The sequence below is a fragment of the Pleurodeles waltl genome, chromosome 8 (assembly GCF_031143425.1).
Source record: "Pleurodeles waltl isolate 20211129_DDA chromosome 8, aPleWal1.hap1.20221129, whole genome shotgun sequence".
Lineage (NCBI taxonomy): Eukaryota > Metazoa > Chordata > Amphibia > Caudata > Salamandridae > Pleurodeles > Pleurodeles waltl.
The window spans coordinates 698,173,170-698,192,643 of NC_090447.1; the positions used below are offsets into that span (position 1 = coordinate 698,173,170).

General features: G+C 42.2%; 1 protein-coding gene across 1 annotated transcript; it reads right to left on the reverse strand.

Annotated features, from left to right (window-relative positions):
* Positions 1 to 8,306: 8,306 nt before the first annotated feature.
* Positions 8,307 to 13,394, reverse strand: SAT1 (spermidine/spermine N1-acetyltransferase 1). Its single transcript, XM_069204826.1, has 6 exons — positions 13,072 to 13,394; positions 12,344 to 12,395; positions 12,156 to 12,239; positions 11,083 to 11,184; positions 9,484 to 9,524; positions 8,307 to 8,821 (listed from the first exon to the last, which is right to left on the reverse strand). The coding sequence occupies exons 1-6, from the start codon at positions 13,135 to 13,137 to the stop codon at positions 8,651 to 8,653; spliced, it is 516 nt and encodes a 171-aa protein (XP_069060927.1). The 5' UTR covers positions 13,138 to 13,394; the 3' UTR covers positions 8,307 to 8,650.
* Positions 13,395 to 19,474: the final 6,080 nt, after the last annotated feature.

Sequence of the window (19,474 nt, forward strand, 5' to 3'; positions counted from 1 at the left end):
TAGACAGTCATCAACTGTCACCTTGCAGGGAATGTCTGAAGAAACATGCAGAACATGCAAGTTATCCAGCTGCTATAAGCAAAAAATGGCTTCAGAATGATCCACAGACACCTAGTCCAATTGGGAGAGGGTGGAAGTTGGAAAAACATGAGGGCGCAGAGCAACTGGTAGTGGACTGGATGGAGGGGCACCCAGCACCTCAGGCTGTGTTAGTTCTACTAGCTTGCAACTGCATTAGGAACTGCAAACTACCAACATGTGTCTGCTGTCTAAATGACCTCAAGTGCACTGATATGTGCAGGCTTTCCACTTGTGAAAATCAAACAGACGCAGAGAATGATGACACCTATTTAGAAGAAGATGTTAACGATGAATGTGAACGATAAAGTTGTGTTTATGTTCACTCATGACATACATTGCCTATGTAAGATGTGACTATTATTATTTGAAACTGTAAGTTTTATTATTATTATTTTAAGGCCTATATTGTTATTATTAGAATTTTAAAATTATATTGAATTTAACCAATCTGGTGGAATTAGATATACTTTTCCACATATTGTGATGAATTTGTATACTATTTATCAAAAATATGAAAACCATTATTTTTTTCCAGCTATAGTTGCCAACCCAATAATATCAGACAAAAGGCAAAGAGTGATAGCTTGCTATCACATATTTTCCATCTTTAGGCATCCATACCTTGCAAAAAAATCATGTTAGAACCCTTTTCCCCCTGAGTGATACCAATGGCTTGAATCTGGGGTTCTGGTTCATGGCCTAGAAGGCAGGAAGAATGGAAGAGTAGTGAAGTGAAACCTCTTTCGTCCCCATGCAAACTGAAACATCCGTGGTACTGATGAAATGGTACCAAAAGGTATAAAGCTTTCAAATATCCAACTTTACCATCATGCCATCACCCCGGGGAGGGAATCTCTCAAACAATGCTCTCCTTCCATCTTGCAATGTCTGTACATTAGGAAACCATTCAACAAGTTCAGATTTATTACTGGACAAAAGGATTGGTCTTCTTTCCTGAAACAGATTCCTTAAGAACCCCTGAGAATCCCACAGAGCCAACTCTATTGCCCCTTTGTGTATCAAATACTGAATCACCTTTGTTAGCAAAGACCAACAGGTACCTTTAAAGCCTTTCTTACGTTTTGTTTTGCCTTATTTAAGGAAGTGAAGGTCCATACATTAGCAGAGATTTATTTAACAAATGTATCCCCAAAAGGGTAACATTCTGTGTGTCTGCTCCCAATTCTTTATCTGACATTTCTGTCAAATGTGGCTCAATTCTCATGACAATGTCTAATAATACTGAAGGGGCCCATTTCTGATCTAGGGAAAGGTGAACAATAGAACCTGAATCAAAGAGAAGCTGCCTCAGAACATCAAGGATAACCTTATGAGACCCTTTAACAAATGTAATCTCACCCTGGATGTGTGTATAACCACATCCTTGACTGTTATCAGGATTGGGATCCAGACTAGCTGGAGAAACAACCCTGAAAAGTAACCACAAGGGAACCCGTTGCCACCTCCATCCGTCTTCTGGGTAATACTCAATTCAAGCCCTTCTGAAACCATTGAAAATAACTGTACATCATGATTCTGAAACGCTTCGGATGTGTTTTTTTTTTTTTTTTAATGTTTATTGTTTTTTTCACATTCATCAAACAAAATTGGGTTGGTGCAGTGAAAGTCTTGAATGCACTGAACTGGAGAGAGTATAGTTACATGGTCATTATCGAGCAATACTAATTTACTCAAGTTCACAAGCACATATTGACTCCTATGACATTTAAAACGTAACTAGCATTAAGCAAAGAAATGTAAGGAACACGCGTAATACTGAAAAAGAAAAAAAAACTCCTCCTCACCACTAGCAGATTCCTGAACATCCAGTGGCCAGGACAGTATTCTCAGGACACCACTTATACACATTCCACAAAATGTGTGCTTTCTTTTACCTGAGCACTCTCTTCGCTCTTCCGCATGTCTAGCAGACTAAAGGCTACTTTGTGAAGAATGAGCTGCACCACTGGGGTATGGTGGAAATGGGCTTTAAGCCTGTGAAAGCATGGAGCAATTGTGAATTACCTTATGAACATTTGAGTAAGGATCCTCCCTGAAAGGGCATTGTTGAAAGGAGTCATGTTTATCCAATGATGAATCCATCCCCACACTCAGGCACTGAAGACTTGGCCCTAACCGCTCCTATTTCTACCTTCCATCCCTAAATATTTTAGAAGCTGCCTATAAAAAAAGGAAAACTGAACACTCCTTTTCTAGGAAAAAGGGCTAATGACACAAAGTCAAAGGAAGTACTGCCAAAGCAATCTAAGAATAGAACTGCAGTAAGTATCTAAACATTAAATAATAAATGAATGTATTCTAAAGCAGTCAGAAAACCTTATCCACAAAAGGAAATTAAGTATTCCCCAAGGGGGAAGCAATGTAGCATGCAAACTATGATGAGGGATGCCACACAAACTGGTGTTTAAAGAAACTTTGGGATGATTCCACCATTCTCTGAAAAGAAAACACTAATCATGGTTACTAAAAGTCAGCACAGTGCAGGTCTTAAATTAGCTGCGGCATTCGAAGCACTTAGCTCCTACTACAGCGGCAAAGAACAGTAATAGTTAACTGTGAGTGCAGTATTTATAGTGTTGCTATGATGTCACAGGACAAATGATGAGGTCATCATCACTGGATGCATAGTGTAGGAAGGTTCAACTTTACTACCGTTTTGGAAGTCATGTTGAAATACGCCATTTGTTAAATAATGTTTTCCTTTGCTGTTAGAGTTCACAGTAAAGAAGTAGAGCCATTATCGAGCCTCCAGTTTTGTAATGTAGTGTGTGCGAACAGATCTTCAAGCTGTTCCTTGGCAAATGTACGTTCTGTTGCTCCAGTGTCAAGTATGCAGAGGACTAGGAAGGACAAGATGGGACCAAATGCAAGTTGTGAATTGGTTTTAGTGCGCTCCCTACATTGTTGGCCCCAGTGATACTGCGCATGGTGCACTAATTATAGCGGAGTCCTTTTCAAGTACATTTGCGATATTGTTGTGGAATACAAATAGTCCAAGCAAAGGTAAAAGTCCCCAGCACCTGACCTAGGTGTGATGGGAGTAAAAGACGAACACACTCAAGATAGCAGGAATAAGTTGATCTCATAGTGTGCTTACCAGACCTGAACATTCTCTAAACTTGGGATCACCCAGTTGTGCAAAGGAGCATTCAATCCTATGCCTCGAATGTCAGAAACTGCCAGTCTACTAGTTTCAATAGGTGGTGTAGTCTCATGAACTCAGAGAGATGTTACTCATTTCCCTCCATTATTCTACTGACTGAATTTAGTCACAGGTGTGGAAAATTATGAGAACTGCACGAATTAGGGTGTGTGACCAGCTGTGAATGGAGACGGTTGCACAAACCTAAGCTCCTGTACCGAGTCTCACTGAGGTGTTTCTTCTGAGGCCCCAGAGCCCCAATTGCAGAGGACTGACCTGGCGAGTGCCCCTGGGGACTCTGGCAGCATTCCTGGGTGACCGAAAAAGGACCTGTTGTGTGGTCGCACTTGGCCCAACCACCAGGGCTGCTGCAGGACACAAAATGGTTGCGGCTCCTAATTCCCATGTGGGCTGGCGAAGTGGGCCGCAGCGGGCCTGAGCCAACAAGGGGGTGCTCTCCTCCTCCAAGACAGGAGGGTGCAAAAACGTATGGGGCTCATGACAAAAGACGGAGCCCATTGAGAACTGAGCAGGGCTGCCTCGAACCCTGGCTGTGACCAGGGGCGCAGTTTGAGGCCCTGTGGGCTCATCAACATGGAGAGGGGGCCCTCTCCCCTGCGTGTCATAGAGGCACAGCGAAACAGAACCTGGAGAGGATTGGAGGCAGGGGACAACTGCCCACCAGAGACAGCAGTGGCTGCAGTGACTGCGGTGAGGCCAATGGCTGGGGGACTGCACTGGGCCTAGTGCCCTAAGAAGGAGTGCAGCAGCGTGACCATGAGAAAGAGTCGACTGGGACAGGACCTGTGCGTCTGGCTGGAAGGGTGAGTTGGGATGCTCATGTCTGCAAGGGGTCCTGCTGCTGTCTGCCCGCTCGGGCTTGGCCTGTCAGTGGTCGGGTGGTTGGCTCCTGGGGGCAAGGGCAGTGAGAGCAGGTTGGCCGGGGAGGCGAAAGAACACCCCGAGTAATGCAGCCCGGAGTGAAGACAGAGCACTGGCCGGGGCGATCAACGGAGTGCCACGGATCACTTCCGGAGAGTCATAGGTGGCTGACCTCCCCATGCAGCCATGGTGAGGCCAAAACCTCAGAAGATAGGGCTGACAGTGGACCCCTTCCCCAGATATATGAGGCAGGATCACATCGACTTGCCTGGGTGGAGGAGATCAGGGACTAGGGACACAAAAGCTACACTAGAACAGAAAATGTATGCAGTAGACCTGGACCTAAGCCGCCTAACAGGCTGACCAAAAGAAACTTTCAGAGCGTGTTGATGAAACAGAATCCTCGCTGGCCCAACTCAAAACTGCACTTTCAGAGACGCACAATAGGGTACGTGACATGCAGAAGATCATTATCCACCTTCAAGATCTTTTTGGGGGATGTATAGGGCAGATCCCAGTGCAATATTTTGAGTCCAATAGGGCTTCTGGGGTGAGTGAAAGGCCCCACAATTCAACTGTTTTCAGAAAACTGGCTCCCATCCACAGGGTAACAGGCAGGCCGTCTGAGTGCTGCCTCAGCCGGTGGTCGATAGACTGTTGAACTTTCAAGACTGTGACAATCCTGTAGTTAGTCCATGTACATTGATCCTGGGAACTGGGTGCAAGTTCCGTGAACACATTTTCAAATTACACCAGTACAGTGCAACAAGAGAGAAACCTTTATTGCTGTGAAATACTACCTGATAACATTAAGGCCCTCATTATGAGTGCGGTGGTCCTGAGACCGCCAGACTCACGGTGGCAGCCGGACCGCCACGGTTGTGGAGGTCCGGCCACCACATTATGACCATGGAGGAGCTGCCACGGTCGGACCGCCAACAGTCCTGGCGGTTGTAATCCGCCAGGTCAGCCCCTCTGGATTTAGGAGTCCTCATACCGCCAGCCTTTTCATGGTGGTTCCACTGCCATGCAAAGGCTAGCGGAATGGGGGTGTCCGGGGTCCCCTGAGAGCCCCTGCACGTGACATGGGCAGTGGAATGCACGATGGGTGCTGCTGCACCCACTGCAAAGCCACATTGCTGGCAGCTCGATTACGAGCTGGCTGCAATGTTCAGGCCCTATTCACCACAGGGCTGGCGGGCGGAAACGCTGTCTCTTCCTGACGGCCCTGCGGTGAACTCCAAATAGGGGTGGCGGTGTTTGGACCTCTGCGGTTTGACTTTGGCTAGCGGCGAAACTCATAATGAAGGCCTAAATCTCAAATATATAACAAACAATGAGGCAAATACCCTCTAACCCTTATGACCAGGGTAGTAAATGCAAATAGAATAAATGGTCAATGCAAGGGGGCAGTAACCTAGACTTCCGCGGTAATCCTATGACTAAAGTAATTCTATGCATACAAACAATGTGACATCAATAGAAATGTATTTCATTGTGTATTTCATTAGACATGTTATTCCAGACATAAGGTGTATATTTCTTTAAATATGTTATTCTAGACATAAAGTTCGCATTTGTCTGAATAGGTGCTCCAAGTCAAAGCAGTGAAGGTGAAAAAAAAAAGTGCAAAGAAGTGACGATGATATATACACAGTAGGTACAAAGGTTGGTTTTAAGAATATTATGGACTTCTAGTGGCTCAATCAGTCCAGGAAGCCCTTAAGATGCATATAATTGAATGCAGCATCTGTCCCTCAGCACAAGTCATACAGTTAGCTGCTCACTTATCATTGACAGGGTACATTTAGAGAATTTCCTTTGACTGTTCTACATTTTATTTGTGTGTAGACCTGGAAATGTTTTTGTATTGTAGACTAATGTATCTACACTCTTGAATTGTCCACTTGTTAGTTTTAGTTAAACTAATAATTTTACATGTTTGTTTGTTTCCCTGTTGTTCTATGAGTGGAGGGTGAATTATAATGAACAGGATGCAGAGAAGTTTCACCAATACCTAGCAATTAGGGTATTTTCCATCAGAAGACTGTCTTCAGTCCCTTTAACAGCTACATCAGCCTGCACCTCTTTGGCAGCTCTGCTGCTTCTTGCCTGAAGTCAGCTTTACCATCTAAATTGCTTTACTATCGTGGTTCATTGAGAGGGCCACGGGACAGATCCCTGCCACTGGCTCTTACTTCTGCCTGGCATGAACCAGAGGCCGAGGGCTTATGTGTCACCTGGAAAGGCACAGCCTGTGCTTCAAGTGCCATTCATGGCGAATGGCGCACCGCCACACATCCAGGTTGCTCTGAGTAGATGGAAACGTCCAAGACCCTGGTCCAAGTTGGTTCACCCTATCGAGAAACACTTGTAGGGACAGGAAAGGCATTCATCACTGGCTCCTAAGTCAGGTGTTCCTCTCTTAAACCTATGGGACCCAGAGGCACTGTCTAATCTTTGTGACAAGTATAGCCCAAAAACTTTGAACCCATAAAGGTGTTGTATTGCTAGACAGCTAACTGAAGTGTCAAAAGCCTCTTTTTTGGGCTTTCACCCTCATGGGGTGGCAAAGGAGAGCTGCAAAAGCTTGTAGGGCAACGTAGATTAAAAAATAAAAACTCATATGTAGTCAGTCACTTGAATGCCAGATCAGCTGGATTACTTTCAACACCTATTCACAAATTATTCAATAAAACAGTAAGAATTGGTTAGCTGATAAGTATCCTGATTTTCACACTATTTAGAAAATAACGCTGTTCTGAATGTACAAACCCAAGCAAACACTCTGCTGGGCACTCGGTTTCAAGTCAGGTACCAGCAGGATATGCAAATGTGGCTCAGTTACACTGTGATTGCTGGAGATTAGTACATCCACAGAAAGGCAGTGGCTCACCCAGAGTTCTTGAAGTCATCTGCTGCGATAGGTTGTTTTTCCCTTTAGTCCTAGACCATTTTCTTGGCTCCGAAGGAGGGCAACCAAACAAGTCCTCCTACCCAAAAATCATTCTCCATTGCTGTTCAGAAGTAAACGAGGAACCCATATTCTTGTGTCGAACACCAACTTACATGAAAACTTCTATGAACAATGTAAGGTTAACCACACAAGACCTTCATTCTGCAGAACATGGTGGCTTTTCTGAGGCCTGGTGAGCTTCAAGTGCAACGTATATCAATTGCTTTGTTATATTAAATATACTTCTGTGGTTAGGTACACAAAGGGTATTTCTAGGTTTGAAAGCATAGCATACAATGGAGCGATGGTGGTGTCAAATTGGAAGTATGGATACTAAGATATGCTTAAATGTCACACAGCTTGACAGTCTTTACATTCAAGTATCCGTCACTTCTTTCCAAGTTAAGTGCTCCTAAAAGACTGTTAAAAACCTAATTCGTTTAGAGCAGAATTAAAAAGTTTATTTCTACAGGTATACAACTAGATTGCATGCTATTGCAGAAAACCTCCACTTCCTACATTCCCAAAAAAAAAGGCTTTTATTTAATAACTCCGGCAAGCATTTCCTTCTCACATAGCCCTAGTAAAGGGACACATTTAAGTCACCATTGTACCACAAACAAACTGGACTAAGTTCATTGAATGGTTTATTTTAACATGCAAGACTAATCCCAATAATCAAATCGAATGCCCATTAATGCTGGGTCTCCTGAGTAGCATGCTACTGGGCGTAAAGCTCTTCAAACTTCAGGGTTTGGGGCATCTTTGACAAACAGAAGATTTTACTAGCGATTGGGAGAAACCAGTTTCCCCAAACTAAGGTGGCTATATGAGAATAGCCCAGAATTAATCAGCTGCCACGAATTGCCAGTTATTTTATGGCCTGCAATATGGGGGCGGCGGGGGGGTGGGTTGTGGAAGGTGGCATTTTTTTGGCAATCCAAAGATGACATAGAATGAGAGCCTTGGCGATGGACAAGAAGCAGCCCAGGGACAGAAGTAGGGCTTTATAGTCGGGCATCAAGAGATTGACAAATGGTGCAGCCACATCGAGGGTTTCAGAGCATAATACAGCTAGGTAAAGAACAGATGAAGGAAGACTGCAAATTCTAACTGATTGAGGACAAGCTACCTGCATGGGGAGTGCCTGCTAGCTCCCTTGAGTTAACGCGTCCATGCTAAATACCACTGTTAACTTAAGCATTAAAAACGATGAAGATGTAATTATTCATTCAAACGTTTTTATTTAATGACGGATTACACAAAAACCCTACATACCAGTGTGTACATTGTACACATTTACAAGAAACTCACAAGAATGAAGCTTTGCATAATTAAAGACTGCAAGGTGAAATCTTTTTGTAAAAAGAATAATGTACAAGAAACTGGCTTTGTTTGGAACCTTTTGTGCCAACCTGTTTATACCTACTCTATTTCATTAAGAGCAAAAACGGTATGTTACAATGTCACTGGTAATAAAGCTTTTGAAGAAATGCACCTGCACACCTACTACATTGTCGTACTGAAAGATAAATAGTTTAAAAGTGACATGGTTGACTAGATTAGCTTCACTCCTCTGTTGCCATTTTGCTCAAGTATTCCTTGTCAATTTTAAAGAGGCGCCATCCTTCCTCACTGGACAGATCTGAAGCACCACGTCTCTTGTAGAACTTGATAGATGGCTCATTCCACTCTGCCACCAAAAAGTGCATGCTGCTGCAGCGATACCGAATAGCCAGCTATTAGGGAAAAAATAGGCAAGTTCAAATACAAAAATATGAAGACCAACTAGAATAACATTTCATGGAATAAGCAGTCGTAGGATGGATGTGCCTTGATCTATTAAAAACATACGTTCCTAGAGGAAATCAGGATTAAGCATTAAAAATTCTATTTAAACTGTTTTACAATGGCCCATATCCTAAAGAAACCAATGGCCATATGTACACATTTCCCCATAGACACAGAATGGGTAAAACCCTTCGATACATCTGGCTCTAAGCTGCCACATTTTCAATTCTAGATTTAGGAATTTTTCATTTTTTGTAAATCTAAATCTAAATTAAAACTTTGAACCAAATGAGAAACCGTAGCTTGCTACGCATTTTGAAGGTGGTGGGTGAGTCACCTTAATAGGATTTCCAAGGTCTGCTAGGCAGGGTTCCAGGATGCAAATACAAACAGAACGGTTTGTCATTTTAGTCCCCATAACTGCTGGCAACGAGACTGTTAGGGGGTAATCGCTGCAGAAGCATTATTTAAAGCTAAAAGATCAGTTACTCCCAAAAGGCGAATTTTGGGTTAAACGGTTTGGGTAATTGCAGAAGCGATAGTCCATGCGCAATCACTATGATGAGCTCCTATACACAAATCTTGAGTGTAAGCTAGAAAGCTCAATTACCTGACTCAATCGCTTGAAGATTTCTGATCCAATGCCAGAACCTACAAATTAAAGTAAATCAGAGTTAGTTGAGAACGTCTTAGAATATGCACGGTAAGTTCAGAAACGTGGTTAGCCTAACAAGGTGGAATATGACAGCTAAACAGATTCTAACCTCAAAAATCATCAAATTAGTGTCAATCATACAACTGAACTTAGTAAATATTAAGTTAGGGCAAACTGGTATAAAAGCTGTCTCAAAGGAAAAAAATAAATAAAACACACACACCCCCAAGTATGTTCTACCATAAAGATTATCCTACTCTGCGCTAAGCCGTCTTGAAAGTAGACGAAAGCATGGTTCTATGCGTTCTGGATAAATTCAGGTCTGCAGTAAATCACAAACAATTTTAAGTTTTGCTACACATACACATGGTGCCATAAAACTCTCCAATCAGGATGAGGCGAACAAAAAAAATCAATTTCTCATGATACTACACAATCTAGTCTCTGTAAGGATCCTTCAAACTTATCGGCAATAAACAAGATACCATTGGAGCAGTCTGTACTCTACACCTATTCGAAAGACCGAGACAGAGGTTATAACACGTCGGACATGCGTTTACTCTTGTAGGACTTTGATCAACAGCATTATGCAACAAACAAAAGTCGATATTCAAACTTGAGAACTGCAATTCAAACACTGCCCTCTCCACGAGCTCTACTGGGAGATCTTTAAACCCAAACAGCAGTGCACTGATTTGCTTAAATGTTAGGTCCACTATTCACCCATATCAAGTGTAGAGAGCTGGGGAGGCTGAGCTGGTTGCCTGTGAATCTAGGGCAGATGCCAGCATATTGTTGACAGGTGAATTTACTGCATACTTATCCTATTGTACATGTAAATGTGTACTTCAGAATTAGATCAAGGAGACTATCCGGAAACAGAGTGATTTGCCAGGTACGTTTTTAATAAAAAAAAATTGAGGGGGTGGGGGGCAGGATTCTCTGTGTTGGTCTGTGGTTAATGGGAAGTAAACCAGGACACAACTGCCTGCTGTGCGGATTAAGGCCACCCAATCACCAATACTTCAGATGTTTAGAAAAGGTGCCAGCTATACCTGAAGCTAGGATGTAATATACAGGTCAGTGCATAGTTCCAAGTATATACTGATTCAGAGGGAGTTGTAGAACAAGTTATGGGCATGTACTTGGAGAAGTTGCAGCAAAAAGTAAGAATGTTTGATAGATACATAAAAAAGGGGGCCAGGTGCAGTTAAGAATTACCATAGGACTCCTACCACCAGAAATCTCTTTCCAGTGTGGGACTTCTATTTAAGAAACCAAAGCATTCAAATACTTGGAAGCCCTGGTGCCCTTTAGTATATGCATTTGTGCTAACACCAAATCAGAACTAAATGAAAACTGACTGCATTCTTTGTTTTCTGGTGAAACAAAACCATAGGTTAGCAGGTGGCCCAATTCGATGCTGAAATCCTGGGAGCTATGGGATTACGGTGGGCTTTAGTTCAGAGCATGCTTGTACAGTACAATCAAGCAACAGAAATAAACCTTCGTTCGCAAACAAAAACAAAAAAAATACCACAGTGGACGACCTACCTCGCATCTCATCCATTACAAAGAAGTCTTCAAGATAAAGCAGTTTTCCAATCCATGGGTCGTAAGTGAAATAATACATTGCAAACCCCACAATAGTATACCCTGGAAAAACAACAGAATAATGTTAATTGGCTGAAAACTAAACGTCGCCACCAAGGAAGTATTTTAATTCAATGTTTCGACTAGTAAATGCATGCATACACCAATTTAGATTCCCCAACTACGGTACGAGTTAGCAGTTGCAATAACACGTGAAAAATAAATAAATCTTGACTGTCAAAAACGAATAGCATTTTCACAAACTATACACGACCCCGCCATACCCCGACCAGTTAACCCGTCTTCACAATATTACAGGTTCAGTTTGTAGGTGGCTAAATTGTGGAGACTTTCCACTGTACCCGACTCGGATTACAAAGGGCACTTAGAACTACCCCCACCCCTGCCCCGTTTTTACACGGCACATCAGAAAGGAAAGCAGTTTTTGAGCCAAGAAATTTGTATTTAGTCTGACATTCGGCATTTTATTTCCAAAATTTGCAGATAACATGCGGTTAAGGATTGTGCAGCAAAATTCTGTGTTTTCCGCCTACGTCTAGTTTTCCACATTCGTGCAACCACACGGCACCAAACTGCTTTTGCCTCGTTACCACCTCTCTTTCAACAAGGTACACTTACGAGGTACATGTTCACCCGGTTCCATATTTTTTAAAAAAATGAGGAATAGTGGGAAATATTTCTGATGTACCGTGTTACTTTTTAGCAAAGTTTGGGACTGGCACTTTCTTTATGCCTTACCTCAAAGTAATCATGATCATCTACTTTATTGTGTAACGGATCTTTTAGTTACCTCCCCGCCCACCCATGTACACGCTAGGGCCATGTACATGGCGAAGCTAGAGACTGTAACCTGAAGATTGGGGACAAATTAAAGAAAAAACACAATTCAAAGATGTATAATGAAGCACATTAGGGTCAAATAAGACAACTAAATGTTTGAATATGATTATGTTAATGTGTTGAGACAACAGGCATTAAATCTGCAATATAGAAACAATGCGTAAAGAGGTTACCGTCAGCCGTTTGATTTTCTTTAGGAACTTCTGCAACAAGACAGTGGTAGAAAGGGTGCTCTCCAAAGCCATCTTCAAGTAGATCTTCAAAATAAAATAAAAAAATAGCCCACACACACATTAGTGGTTGAACTATGATGGAACGATTAGACAGAGAGTGCTCCAAGTCGATTTTAACAAGGATTTACCTTTTTCAGTTAACACTACTTGGTCCTCCATTTCTTCGTATTTAGCCAGCTCCTATGGAACAAAGCATAGATAGGGTCGTTATGGCCTTGATCCGCACATTTTTACGTTTTATCCACTAACTTGTACTTTGGACGTTCGACAACAATTATGTCTACGTCATGGAGAGCAACGGGCCTGGCACAGCAAAACCGAATCACATAAAATGAACACTCATTGTATAGTCTTAATCAAATTAAACGTTTTGTAGCGTAACCGGAAAACAACAAAAGGCTTCATTCTGTTCCTGAACGGACTTCCAACTAGAGGGAGCCTCCCTTCATTTGTGTGAAACCTGCAACCTTTACGGTAACGGAATGAACTTGTGCGAACAGTGCGGTGTTTCTGGACGAATGGGTCAACTGATGAGACATTTCTAGCAGGGTAAGGGCCACCTGACACGTTACAGGGAATAATTGGATAAACAAAATCAAGGGCAAAAAGGCGTACACCCACGCACAGCGGCCATCTTGACCAGTCTCGGTATCATCGCCAATTAACAAACACCGGGAAATAAAACCACTTTCTCGCTGATTTTCCACACTCTTGCTGATTTTCGTCTACACGTACAGTAGTCATCTCGCGTGTGCGTGGTAGAGGGTGTTTGAAGTGAAGTAGACTATGGAACAAAATGCGTCACTTCGAATTGGCCGCAAAGATACCGTTTTGTATTGTCCTGTTAACAAGTTACCTTTATTAATCGCAAAATGTCGCTACAGTCACCGGGAATGGCAGTCCGAACTGTATAGTTGGCCATTTTCGTCGTTTGCTTTTCTTCCCTCTTCTGACGAGACCCCTGTATTTGAATAGTAGTAAGAGGTATTTCTTCATTCGCGCCCCCAGTGGGTCTCCTCCTTAGTCAGTCTGGGAGCCTGACCCGGCGTAGAACATCAATTTGCAGCAACTGATCCACTTTGACTGGAATCGCCCGAACGGACTCTAAGATACCAACTGTCCAACAGCTCTTATTTATGAAGCTCACGCTCTTCCCACCTCACCAGCTGGCGTCATTCTGAGCACCCACAGTCTCAGTTGATTGGCCCATAGCCGTTGACACCAGAGGGATGCACTACCCTTCCCGCAATCTCCTCCCCCATAACGTCAACAGTTCGGGCAGGGTGTTATGTATTTATGGAAAATATGACGCACACAATGCAAACAATTGTGTTTTTCTTTGAGGTGGTTTGAGGCGAGAGCGCCATCTGTCGGGGAAAGAAATAACTGTCCCAGCAATCAAAGGAATACAATGTGACCGCGTTGACTTTTAATTCGTAAAACCATTTAAGGGTACCTAGTGGGAAGCAATTCTGTCAGGACCTGAGGCTCCGATTATGCTTCTCTTTCTATGCTTTAATTCACAGCAGCCTATTACAACAACGTTTGGAAACACTACATATCCCATGAATATGTTAAGGTCACATGACCAACCTTGGAGCCCCCAGCCCTATATAATCTAGGAGAGACATAAAGCCTCCTCTTTCTTTGCTGCTTCACAGCCAGTTAAGTAACATTTCTCTCCATTACCATATTTTAGTGCCATTACTGATTTGTTGCGCTTTAATAGTGTACATGCTTATTTGCGCTTTGAATATATTGAGATATTCGTTCTCATCACACAACAGAGAGTACGGTTTGCTCCCCGTCTCCTAATTTCCCAGTATTTCACATCGCCGACTGACTGCACGTCGCTTCTCGGGTCACAGGAACGTTCAATCCTCCCAGCGAGGCTCTTGTCCCCTCTTATTACTTAATTGATGTGGAGTTATGGAGCTTGGAGGCACGACTCATAGTTCGCGCTTTCCTCTTTCTTCTTTTACTGGTTTGGGCAGGCAGGCTAGACCGGCTTCACGCCCGGCTTTTTTCCTAGTGCTCTGAAAACGTGGAGACGCGCGCTTCATCTCAGTCCCAAAATGCACTCCCTGCCTAATCCCTGTTTGCTGCTGCTTTAACGGCTGCAATAATTTAACTAGGCTTTGCCTTTCATTGTTGGCAGGTTTCCCGCCACGCTTTATTGGTTTTGCTTCAACCAAGTTCCTCTTGATTAGAATTTTGTTACTTGCATGTTTTTTTTTGGCAGTAGTCCACCCAGCTTCAGTTTGAAGTGCCTATCTGTTTGCTGGAGCCCTAATCCCATTTGGTAGTCCCAGATATTGATACCACTGTGTCCTTTCCTCATCAAGTATGGCTGAATATGAGGATAAATCAGGGTAAGGTTACTACTAAGACAACTATGTGGTGTTCTTTGAACAAGACATGGTCTCTGTACTAGATGCTGGGGTACGCCACACTGTAAATGTTTCCTTAGGCAAGGCAATACAACCCATAAAACAACACCTGTTTGGCTTTGCTGAACAACAGGGCTGGATCCCTAGCCCAACACTTCACAATGGGGAATCCTCCACCTATGAGGACCCTCCAAACTCTAAAACCAATAGAAATCCCAATGTGGCTGATTTTGAAAAATTTGTGCAATCCCTTGCTAAAGATCACAACTCTACGCACCTCCTGCTAACCCCAAAACCAGTACTCGAGTAGACTCGGATTCTTCATCCTCCTCCTAGAATCCAGAACAAGATGAGGAATCTATCCCTTACAAACGCAAGAAGAAGTCACACCACACTCAGATGACCCCTCAACCTCCTAAAGTCCTCACGTTCGATCCTGAGGATATTATTCATCCTAGGTCAACATTGTGGACCCCCTGTAATGGGTGTATTTGGAAGGAATGTAGAATGTAGAATGGAGGCAGTGGAATGGTCGGAGTCCCGTAGCGTTCTGGCAGTGACCGGTTTGTCAGTTGCGGCCAGGACGCTGGGAGAGCAGGACCTCTGAGGATCTGGTGGGCATGTACGTTTAATAAATCAAAATCGGAAGTTACCAATTCCCGCCTTGTGACTCTCTTCTTCACATTTGGCGACGAGCTGCAATTGTACATGCCCACGGGAGCGATATTCTTATTTTGGCACCGGCTGCCTCGGAATCGTCAGGAACCTTGCAGTCGGAACTGCACGTCTGCTTCAACTTTTCAAATCCTCGTAATCGGAACTGTGAGTAGTCTAATCTGCACATCATATTCAATTTATCCCTATTAAAGCAACGCGCATATGGCACGCGGAGCAGTGTCTCCTGTTGCTATGCGACGCACAGTGGTTTCGGTTTGAAGCAACGCACATACGGCACGTGCAGCAGCGTCTCCTGTTGCTATGCGACGCACAGTGGTTCCGGTTTGATTACTGCTACACACAGTGGTTCTTGCTTCTACGTGACGAATGTACACGTGCAATACTTTCACTTCATTTAGTCCGCCTCTACGCATTTTGGAGCAACGTTTGCAGCACGCTTTGATATTGATACCATTAAACATTTTGCACGCCAAATACAAATATTTTATGTTTTGTTTCTGTATTATTATTACATTTTTTAACATATCTGCTACAAACAGCTTGTTGGATCCTCAGTGATAACAGACATGGCTTCATCACTTTCTATGCAACATCAGTTCATTCAGCCTCCACCTTTTCTACAAAGGCCTGGAAAACCACCAATAAAATGGAAGCAGTGGTTTAAACTGTTCCAAAACTATCTTGTTGCAATAGATGCAAATACATTTTCTCCGGCAAAAAAGTTAGCTTTATTATATGGTTGTTTAAGACAAGTTGCTCAAGAAGTTTGTCAATTTACCTGTTGTGAATATCACTAGAGGGCAAGCAGGAGATAACGCCATGGAGTTGGACCAATATCAAGAGGCAATTGAGAGACTTAGCAAACATTATTGGCAGAATTTTGCTTGAAAGACATACATTCATAAAGAGAAAACAGAATGCTGATGAAAGTGTAGAAGAGTACATCTCAGTGTTGAGAATTTTATCTGCCACATGTGAATATGGAGCAAACATTGACATGGCTATTCCTGATCAATTTGTGTTTGTTATTCACGTAAAATTCAGGAAAGATTACTAGCATGTAGGAATCCTACACTTGCAGAGGTTATTGAGCTAGCTAAACGTATTGAACGCTCCATGATTTCTTCAAAAGCTCTAAACAAAGAAGTCCCTGTAAACTTATTAGAATAGTCTACACAAATGTTATGCGCTGTTAGTATGAATGATAAGACAGGAAGAAAATTTGCAAGAAAACAAGTCATGCAATGTTTCAGATGTGGGCCCAAAAGTCATATTGCTAATAATCCTACTTGTCCAGCAATATCAAAGGATTGTATGTTATGCAGAAACGTTGGCCATTTTCAGGAAGTGTGTAGAATGAATAAGACTAATGTTAAGATCAACAGTGTGGAATGTAATGACAATAATGTTGAAACGAAAGAAAGTGTACTATTAACTATGGAATGCAATTCAGTTACTGAACCTGCCAGCGTTAAAGGTCCAGTGGTTGATGGCAGAATTCATAATGTCACAATACAAGTTATGGCTGATTCAGGGTTGCCCATAACCATTTTGCGAGATTCTACATTTTTAGAGAGATACAGCAGTAAAATACAATTATTGCCTTCTGATGTTAATCCGTTGGCATTTGGTGAGAAAGAAATTGAAATGCTTGGGTATTATGTAACTGACATAGAATGTTTGGGACTGAGTACAAATTCAAAAGTATATGTTGCCATTTAAGGGAGAAAAATTGTCAAATAGAAGGACGTAGCCAAAATGGGTTTATATCTAGTCCCAGGTTCTGACGATCCAATTAGAAGGGGCGATGTTAATGTGGAACAAATTGTAAGTGTAAATTAAATTTTTCAGGATGTAGAAGCTACGTGTAAGAAATTTGACAATGTATTCCAGGAAAGGATAGGTCTGGTTAAAGGACTTGAACATCATATTAGACTTAAATCAGATGCAAAGCCAGTTATTCAAAAAGTATGCAACGTGCCTCTTAGTATTAGAAAGGATTTGAAGAAAACTTTAGAGCATTTTGTGTTCGCAAAATATTATTAAATCAACAGAATGTTCTCAGTGGGTTTCTCCAATCGTTGTGGCTAAGAAAAAGTCAGGTGAACTTAGGTTGTGTGCTGATTTGCGCATATTGAATAAGAACATTGTTGTGGATTGCCATCCCATACCTAAGATTCAGGAGTTGTTAGCAAACGTGGGGGGGGTGGACATTTTCTCTTTTAGATCTGCGTTCTGCATATTACCAAATTCCCTTGTCGCCTACTTCTAGGGAACTTACCGCATTTGTAACACCGTTTGGAGTTTTTGAGTACTGTAGGCTTCTGTTTGGCATCAGCGGCTAGCATTTTCCAAAGATTAATGGACAAGTTGTTTGGTGATATGCATGGTGTACAAGCATATCAAGACGATATACTGAATCATGCAAAAAGCACTCTTGTTTCAGAATGAATGATGAACTTTTTGAAAAGACATGATATTACACATTACCAAGTTGCCTTGTATTCATCGAGTTCTAATGGGTTAGTAGAGAGAGCGAACAGGATTATGAAGAAAGGGATACAAAAAGCGCTTGCGTCAAAATGTAATGTAATGGAATTCTTAACAGAGCAGATAAGGCATTATAATGTCACTCCACATTGTACAACTGAAGAGTCACCTTTTCAATTATTAAGAGGGCGCAGTGTACACACAAATTTAAATCCTAGTTGGTTAAAAGAAACAACTGGCTGTTTGCTCTCTCTACTAATTCATTAGAACTCGTTTGTTAGCAAACGTAGGGGGGTGGACATTTTCTCTCTTTTAGATCTGCAACTTGGCAATGTGTAATAAAATGTATTTTCAAAAAGTTCATCATTCGTTCTGAAACAAAGTGAGTCCCATTATCAGTTACAATCACTTTAGGTGCCCCTTCAATTTTAAATATAGACTCCGAAAATGTAATAGCAGAATTTGTATTAGGAGCCTCTACAAACGAATGATAAATCCATTTAGAATGATAGTCAATTAAAACTATGATATATCTCATATCATAAGGTAACATCAACAATGGTCGAGAAAAATCCAAACCTACCTTTTCCCAAGCACATACAGGAAAAGGAACAGGTGGCAGAGGATGTTCATTTGTCTTCCAATGCATATCTGAGACTAAACAATCTGGACAATTGTCAATCACAGATTTTCCATGATTCTCCACGGATGGCCACCAATAAAATTGTTTTATCCTTTTACATGTTTTAGACAATCCTAAATGTCCCTGATGCGCAATCATAACCAAATTATGTCTTCTGGTGGAATAAAGAACTCTGGAAATATTGTTGTTGTTGTAAATAATTCCAGGATGGAAATTGGGTCTTGATCAGAAACCCAGGAAGAGTTCAAAAAGGAGTCTCAAAGTTTTCTATTCCAGTGAAAGTATCGAAAGTTACAAAAAAATCTCTTCTACTCGAAGGGAAAGGTTGGTGGAATAACAGACAAGTGGTTAGAATTTCGGCAATTCAAGCAGACATATTTAAAAGTAAGAGACAAATGGAGGATGGTTGTGATTGGCAGACCTGGTTTCAACTGCGAGTGGAAATGAACAAACAAAAAATAGGTATGTAAATATTCATCATTTGTGGCCAGGACGCTGTGAGAGCAGGACTTCTGAGGATCTGGTGGGCATGCACTTTACATAAATCAAAATCGGAACTTACCAATTCCCGCCTTGTGACTCTCTTCTTAACACCCCCCAACTGAGGTAGCAGAATAAGTCCAAGACCACATAAGTCAGGGCTTTGAAAAGGACACCAATTGTTGGCTGTGGTCCTAGTGCCCAAAACCGGATTTCCCTACTAAGATCACGGAGACCCCGAATATAGACCCCACACTGGTCTCATACCTGAAAACATTCTCCAAGGACCCTAAGAAGGGCATCAATCTCATTTATTGATTGTTATAAATGGGGTCTCTAGTCTAGTTGGTAGAGGGTGGTTTACACCCTGTCCAAGTAGGGACCCTCACTCTAGTCAGGGTAAGGGGGTCAAACACCTAAGATAGCCTGTGCTCATCCCCTTGGTAGCTTGGCACAAGCAATCAGGCTTATGTCAGAGGCAATGAATAAAGTATTTGTACCACCACACAGTAACAGAGTGAAAACACCACAAATGGACACCACACCAGTTTAGAAAAATAGTCAATGTTTATCTAAGT

Coding starts and splice junctions, on each gene's coding strand:
- SAT1 (XM_069204826.1), bottom strand. CDS start 13,137: ATGGCCAACTATACAGTTCGGACTGCCATTCCCGGTGACTGTAGCGAC. Junction 9,525..11,082: donor TGTAATGGATGAGATGCGAG/GTAGGTCGTCCA, acceptor TTTAATTTGTAG/GTTCTGGCATTGGATCAGAA. Junction 8,822..9,483: donor TCTTCAAGCGATTGAGTCAG/GTAATTGAGCTT, acceptor TTTCCCTAATAG/CTGGCTATTCGGTATCGCTG.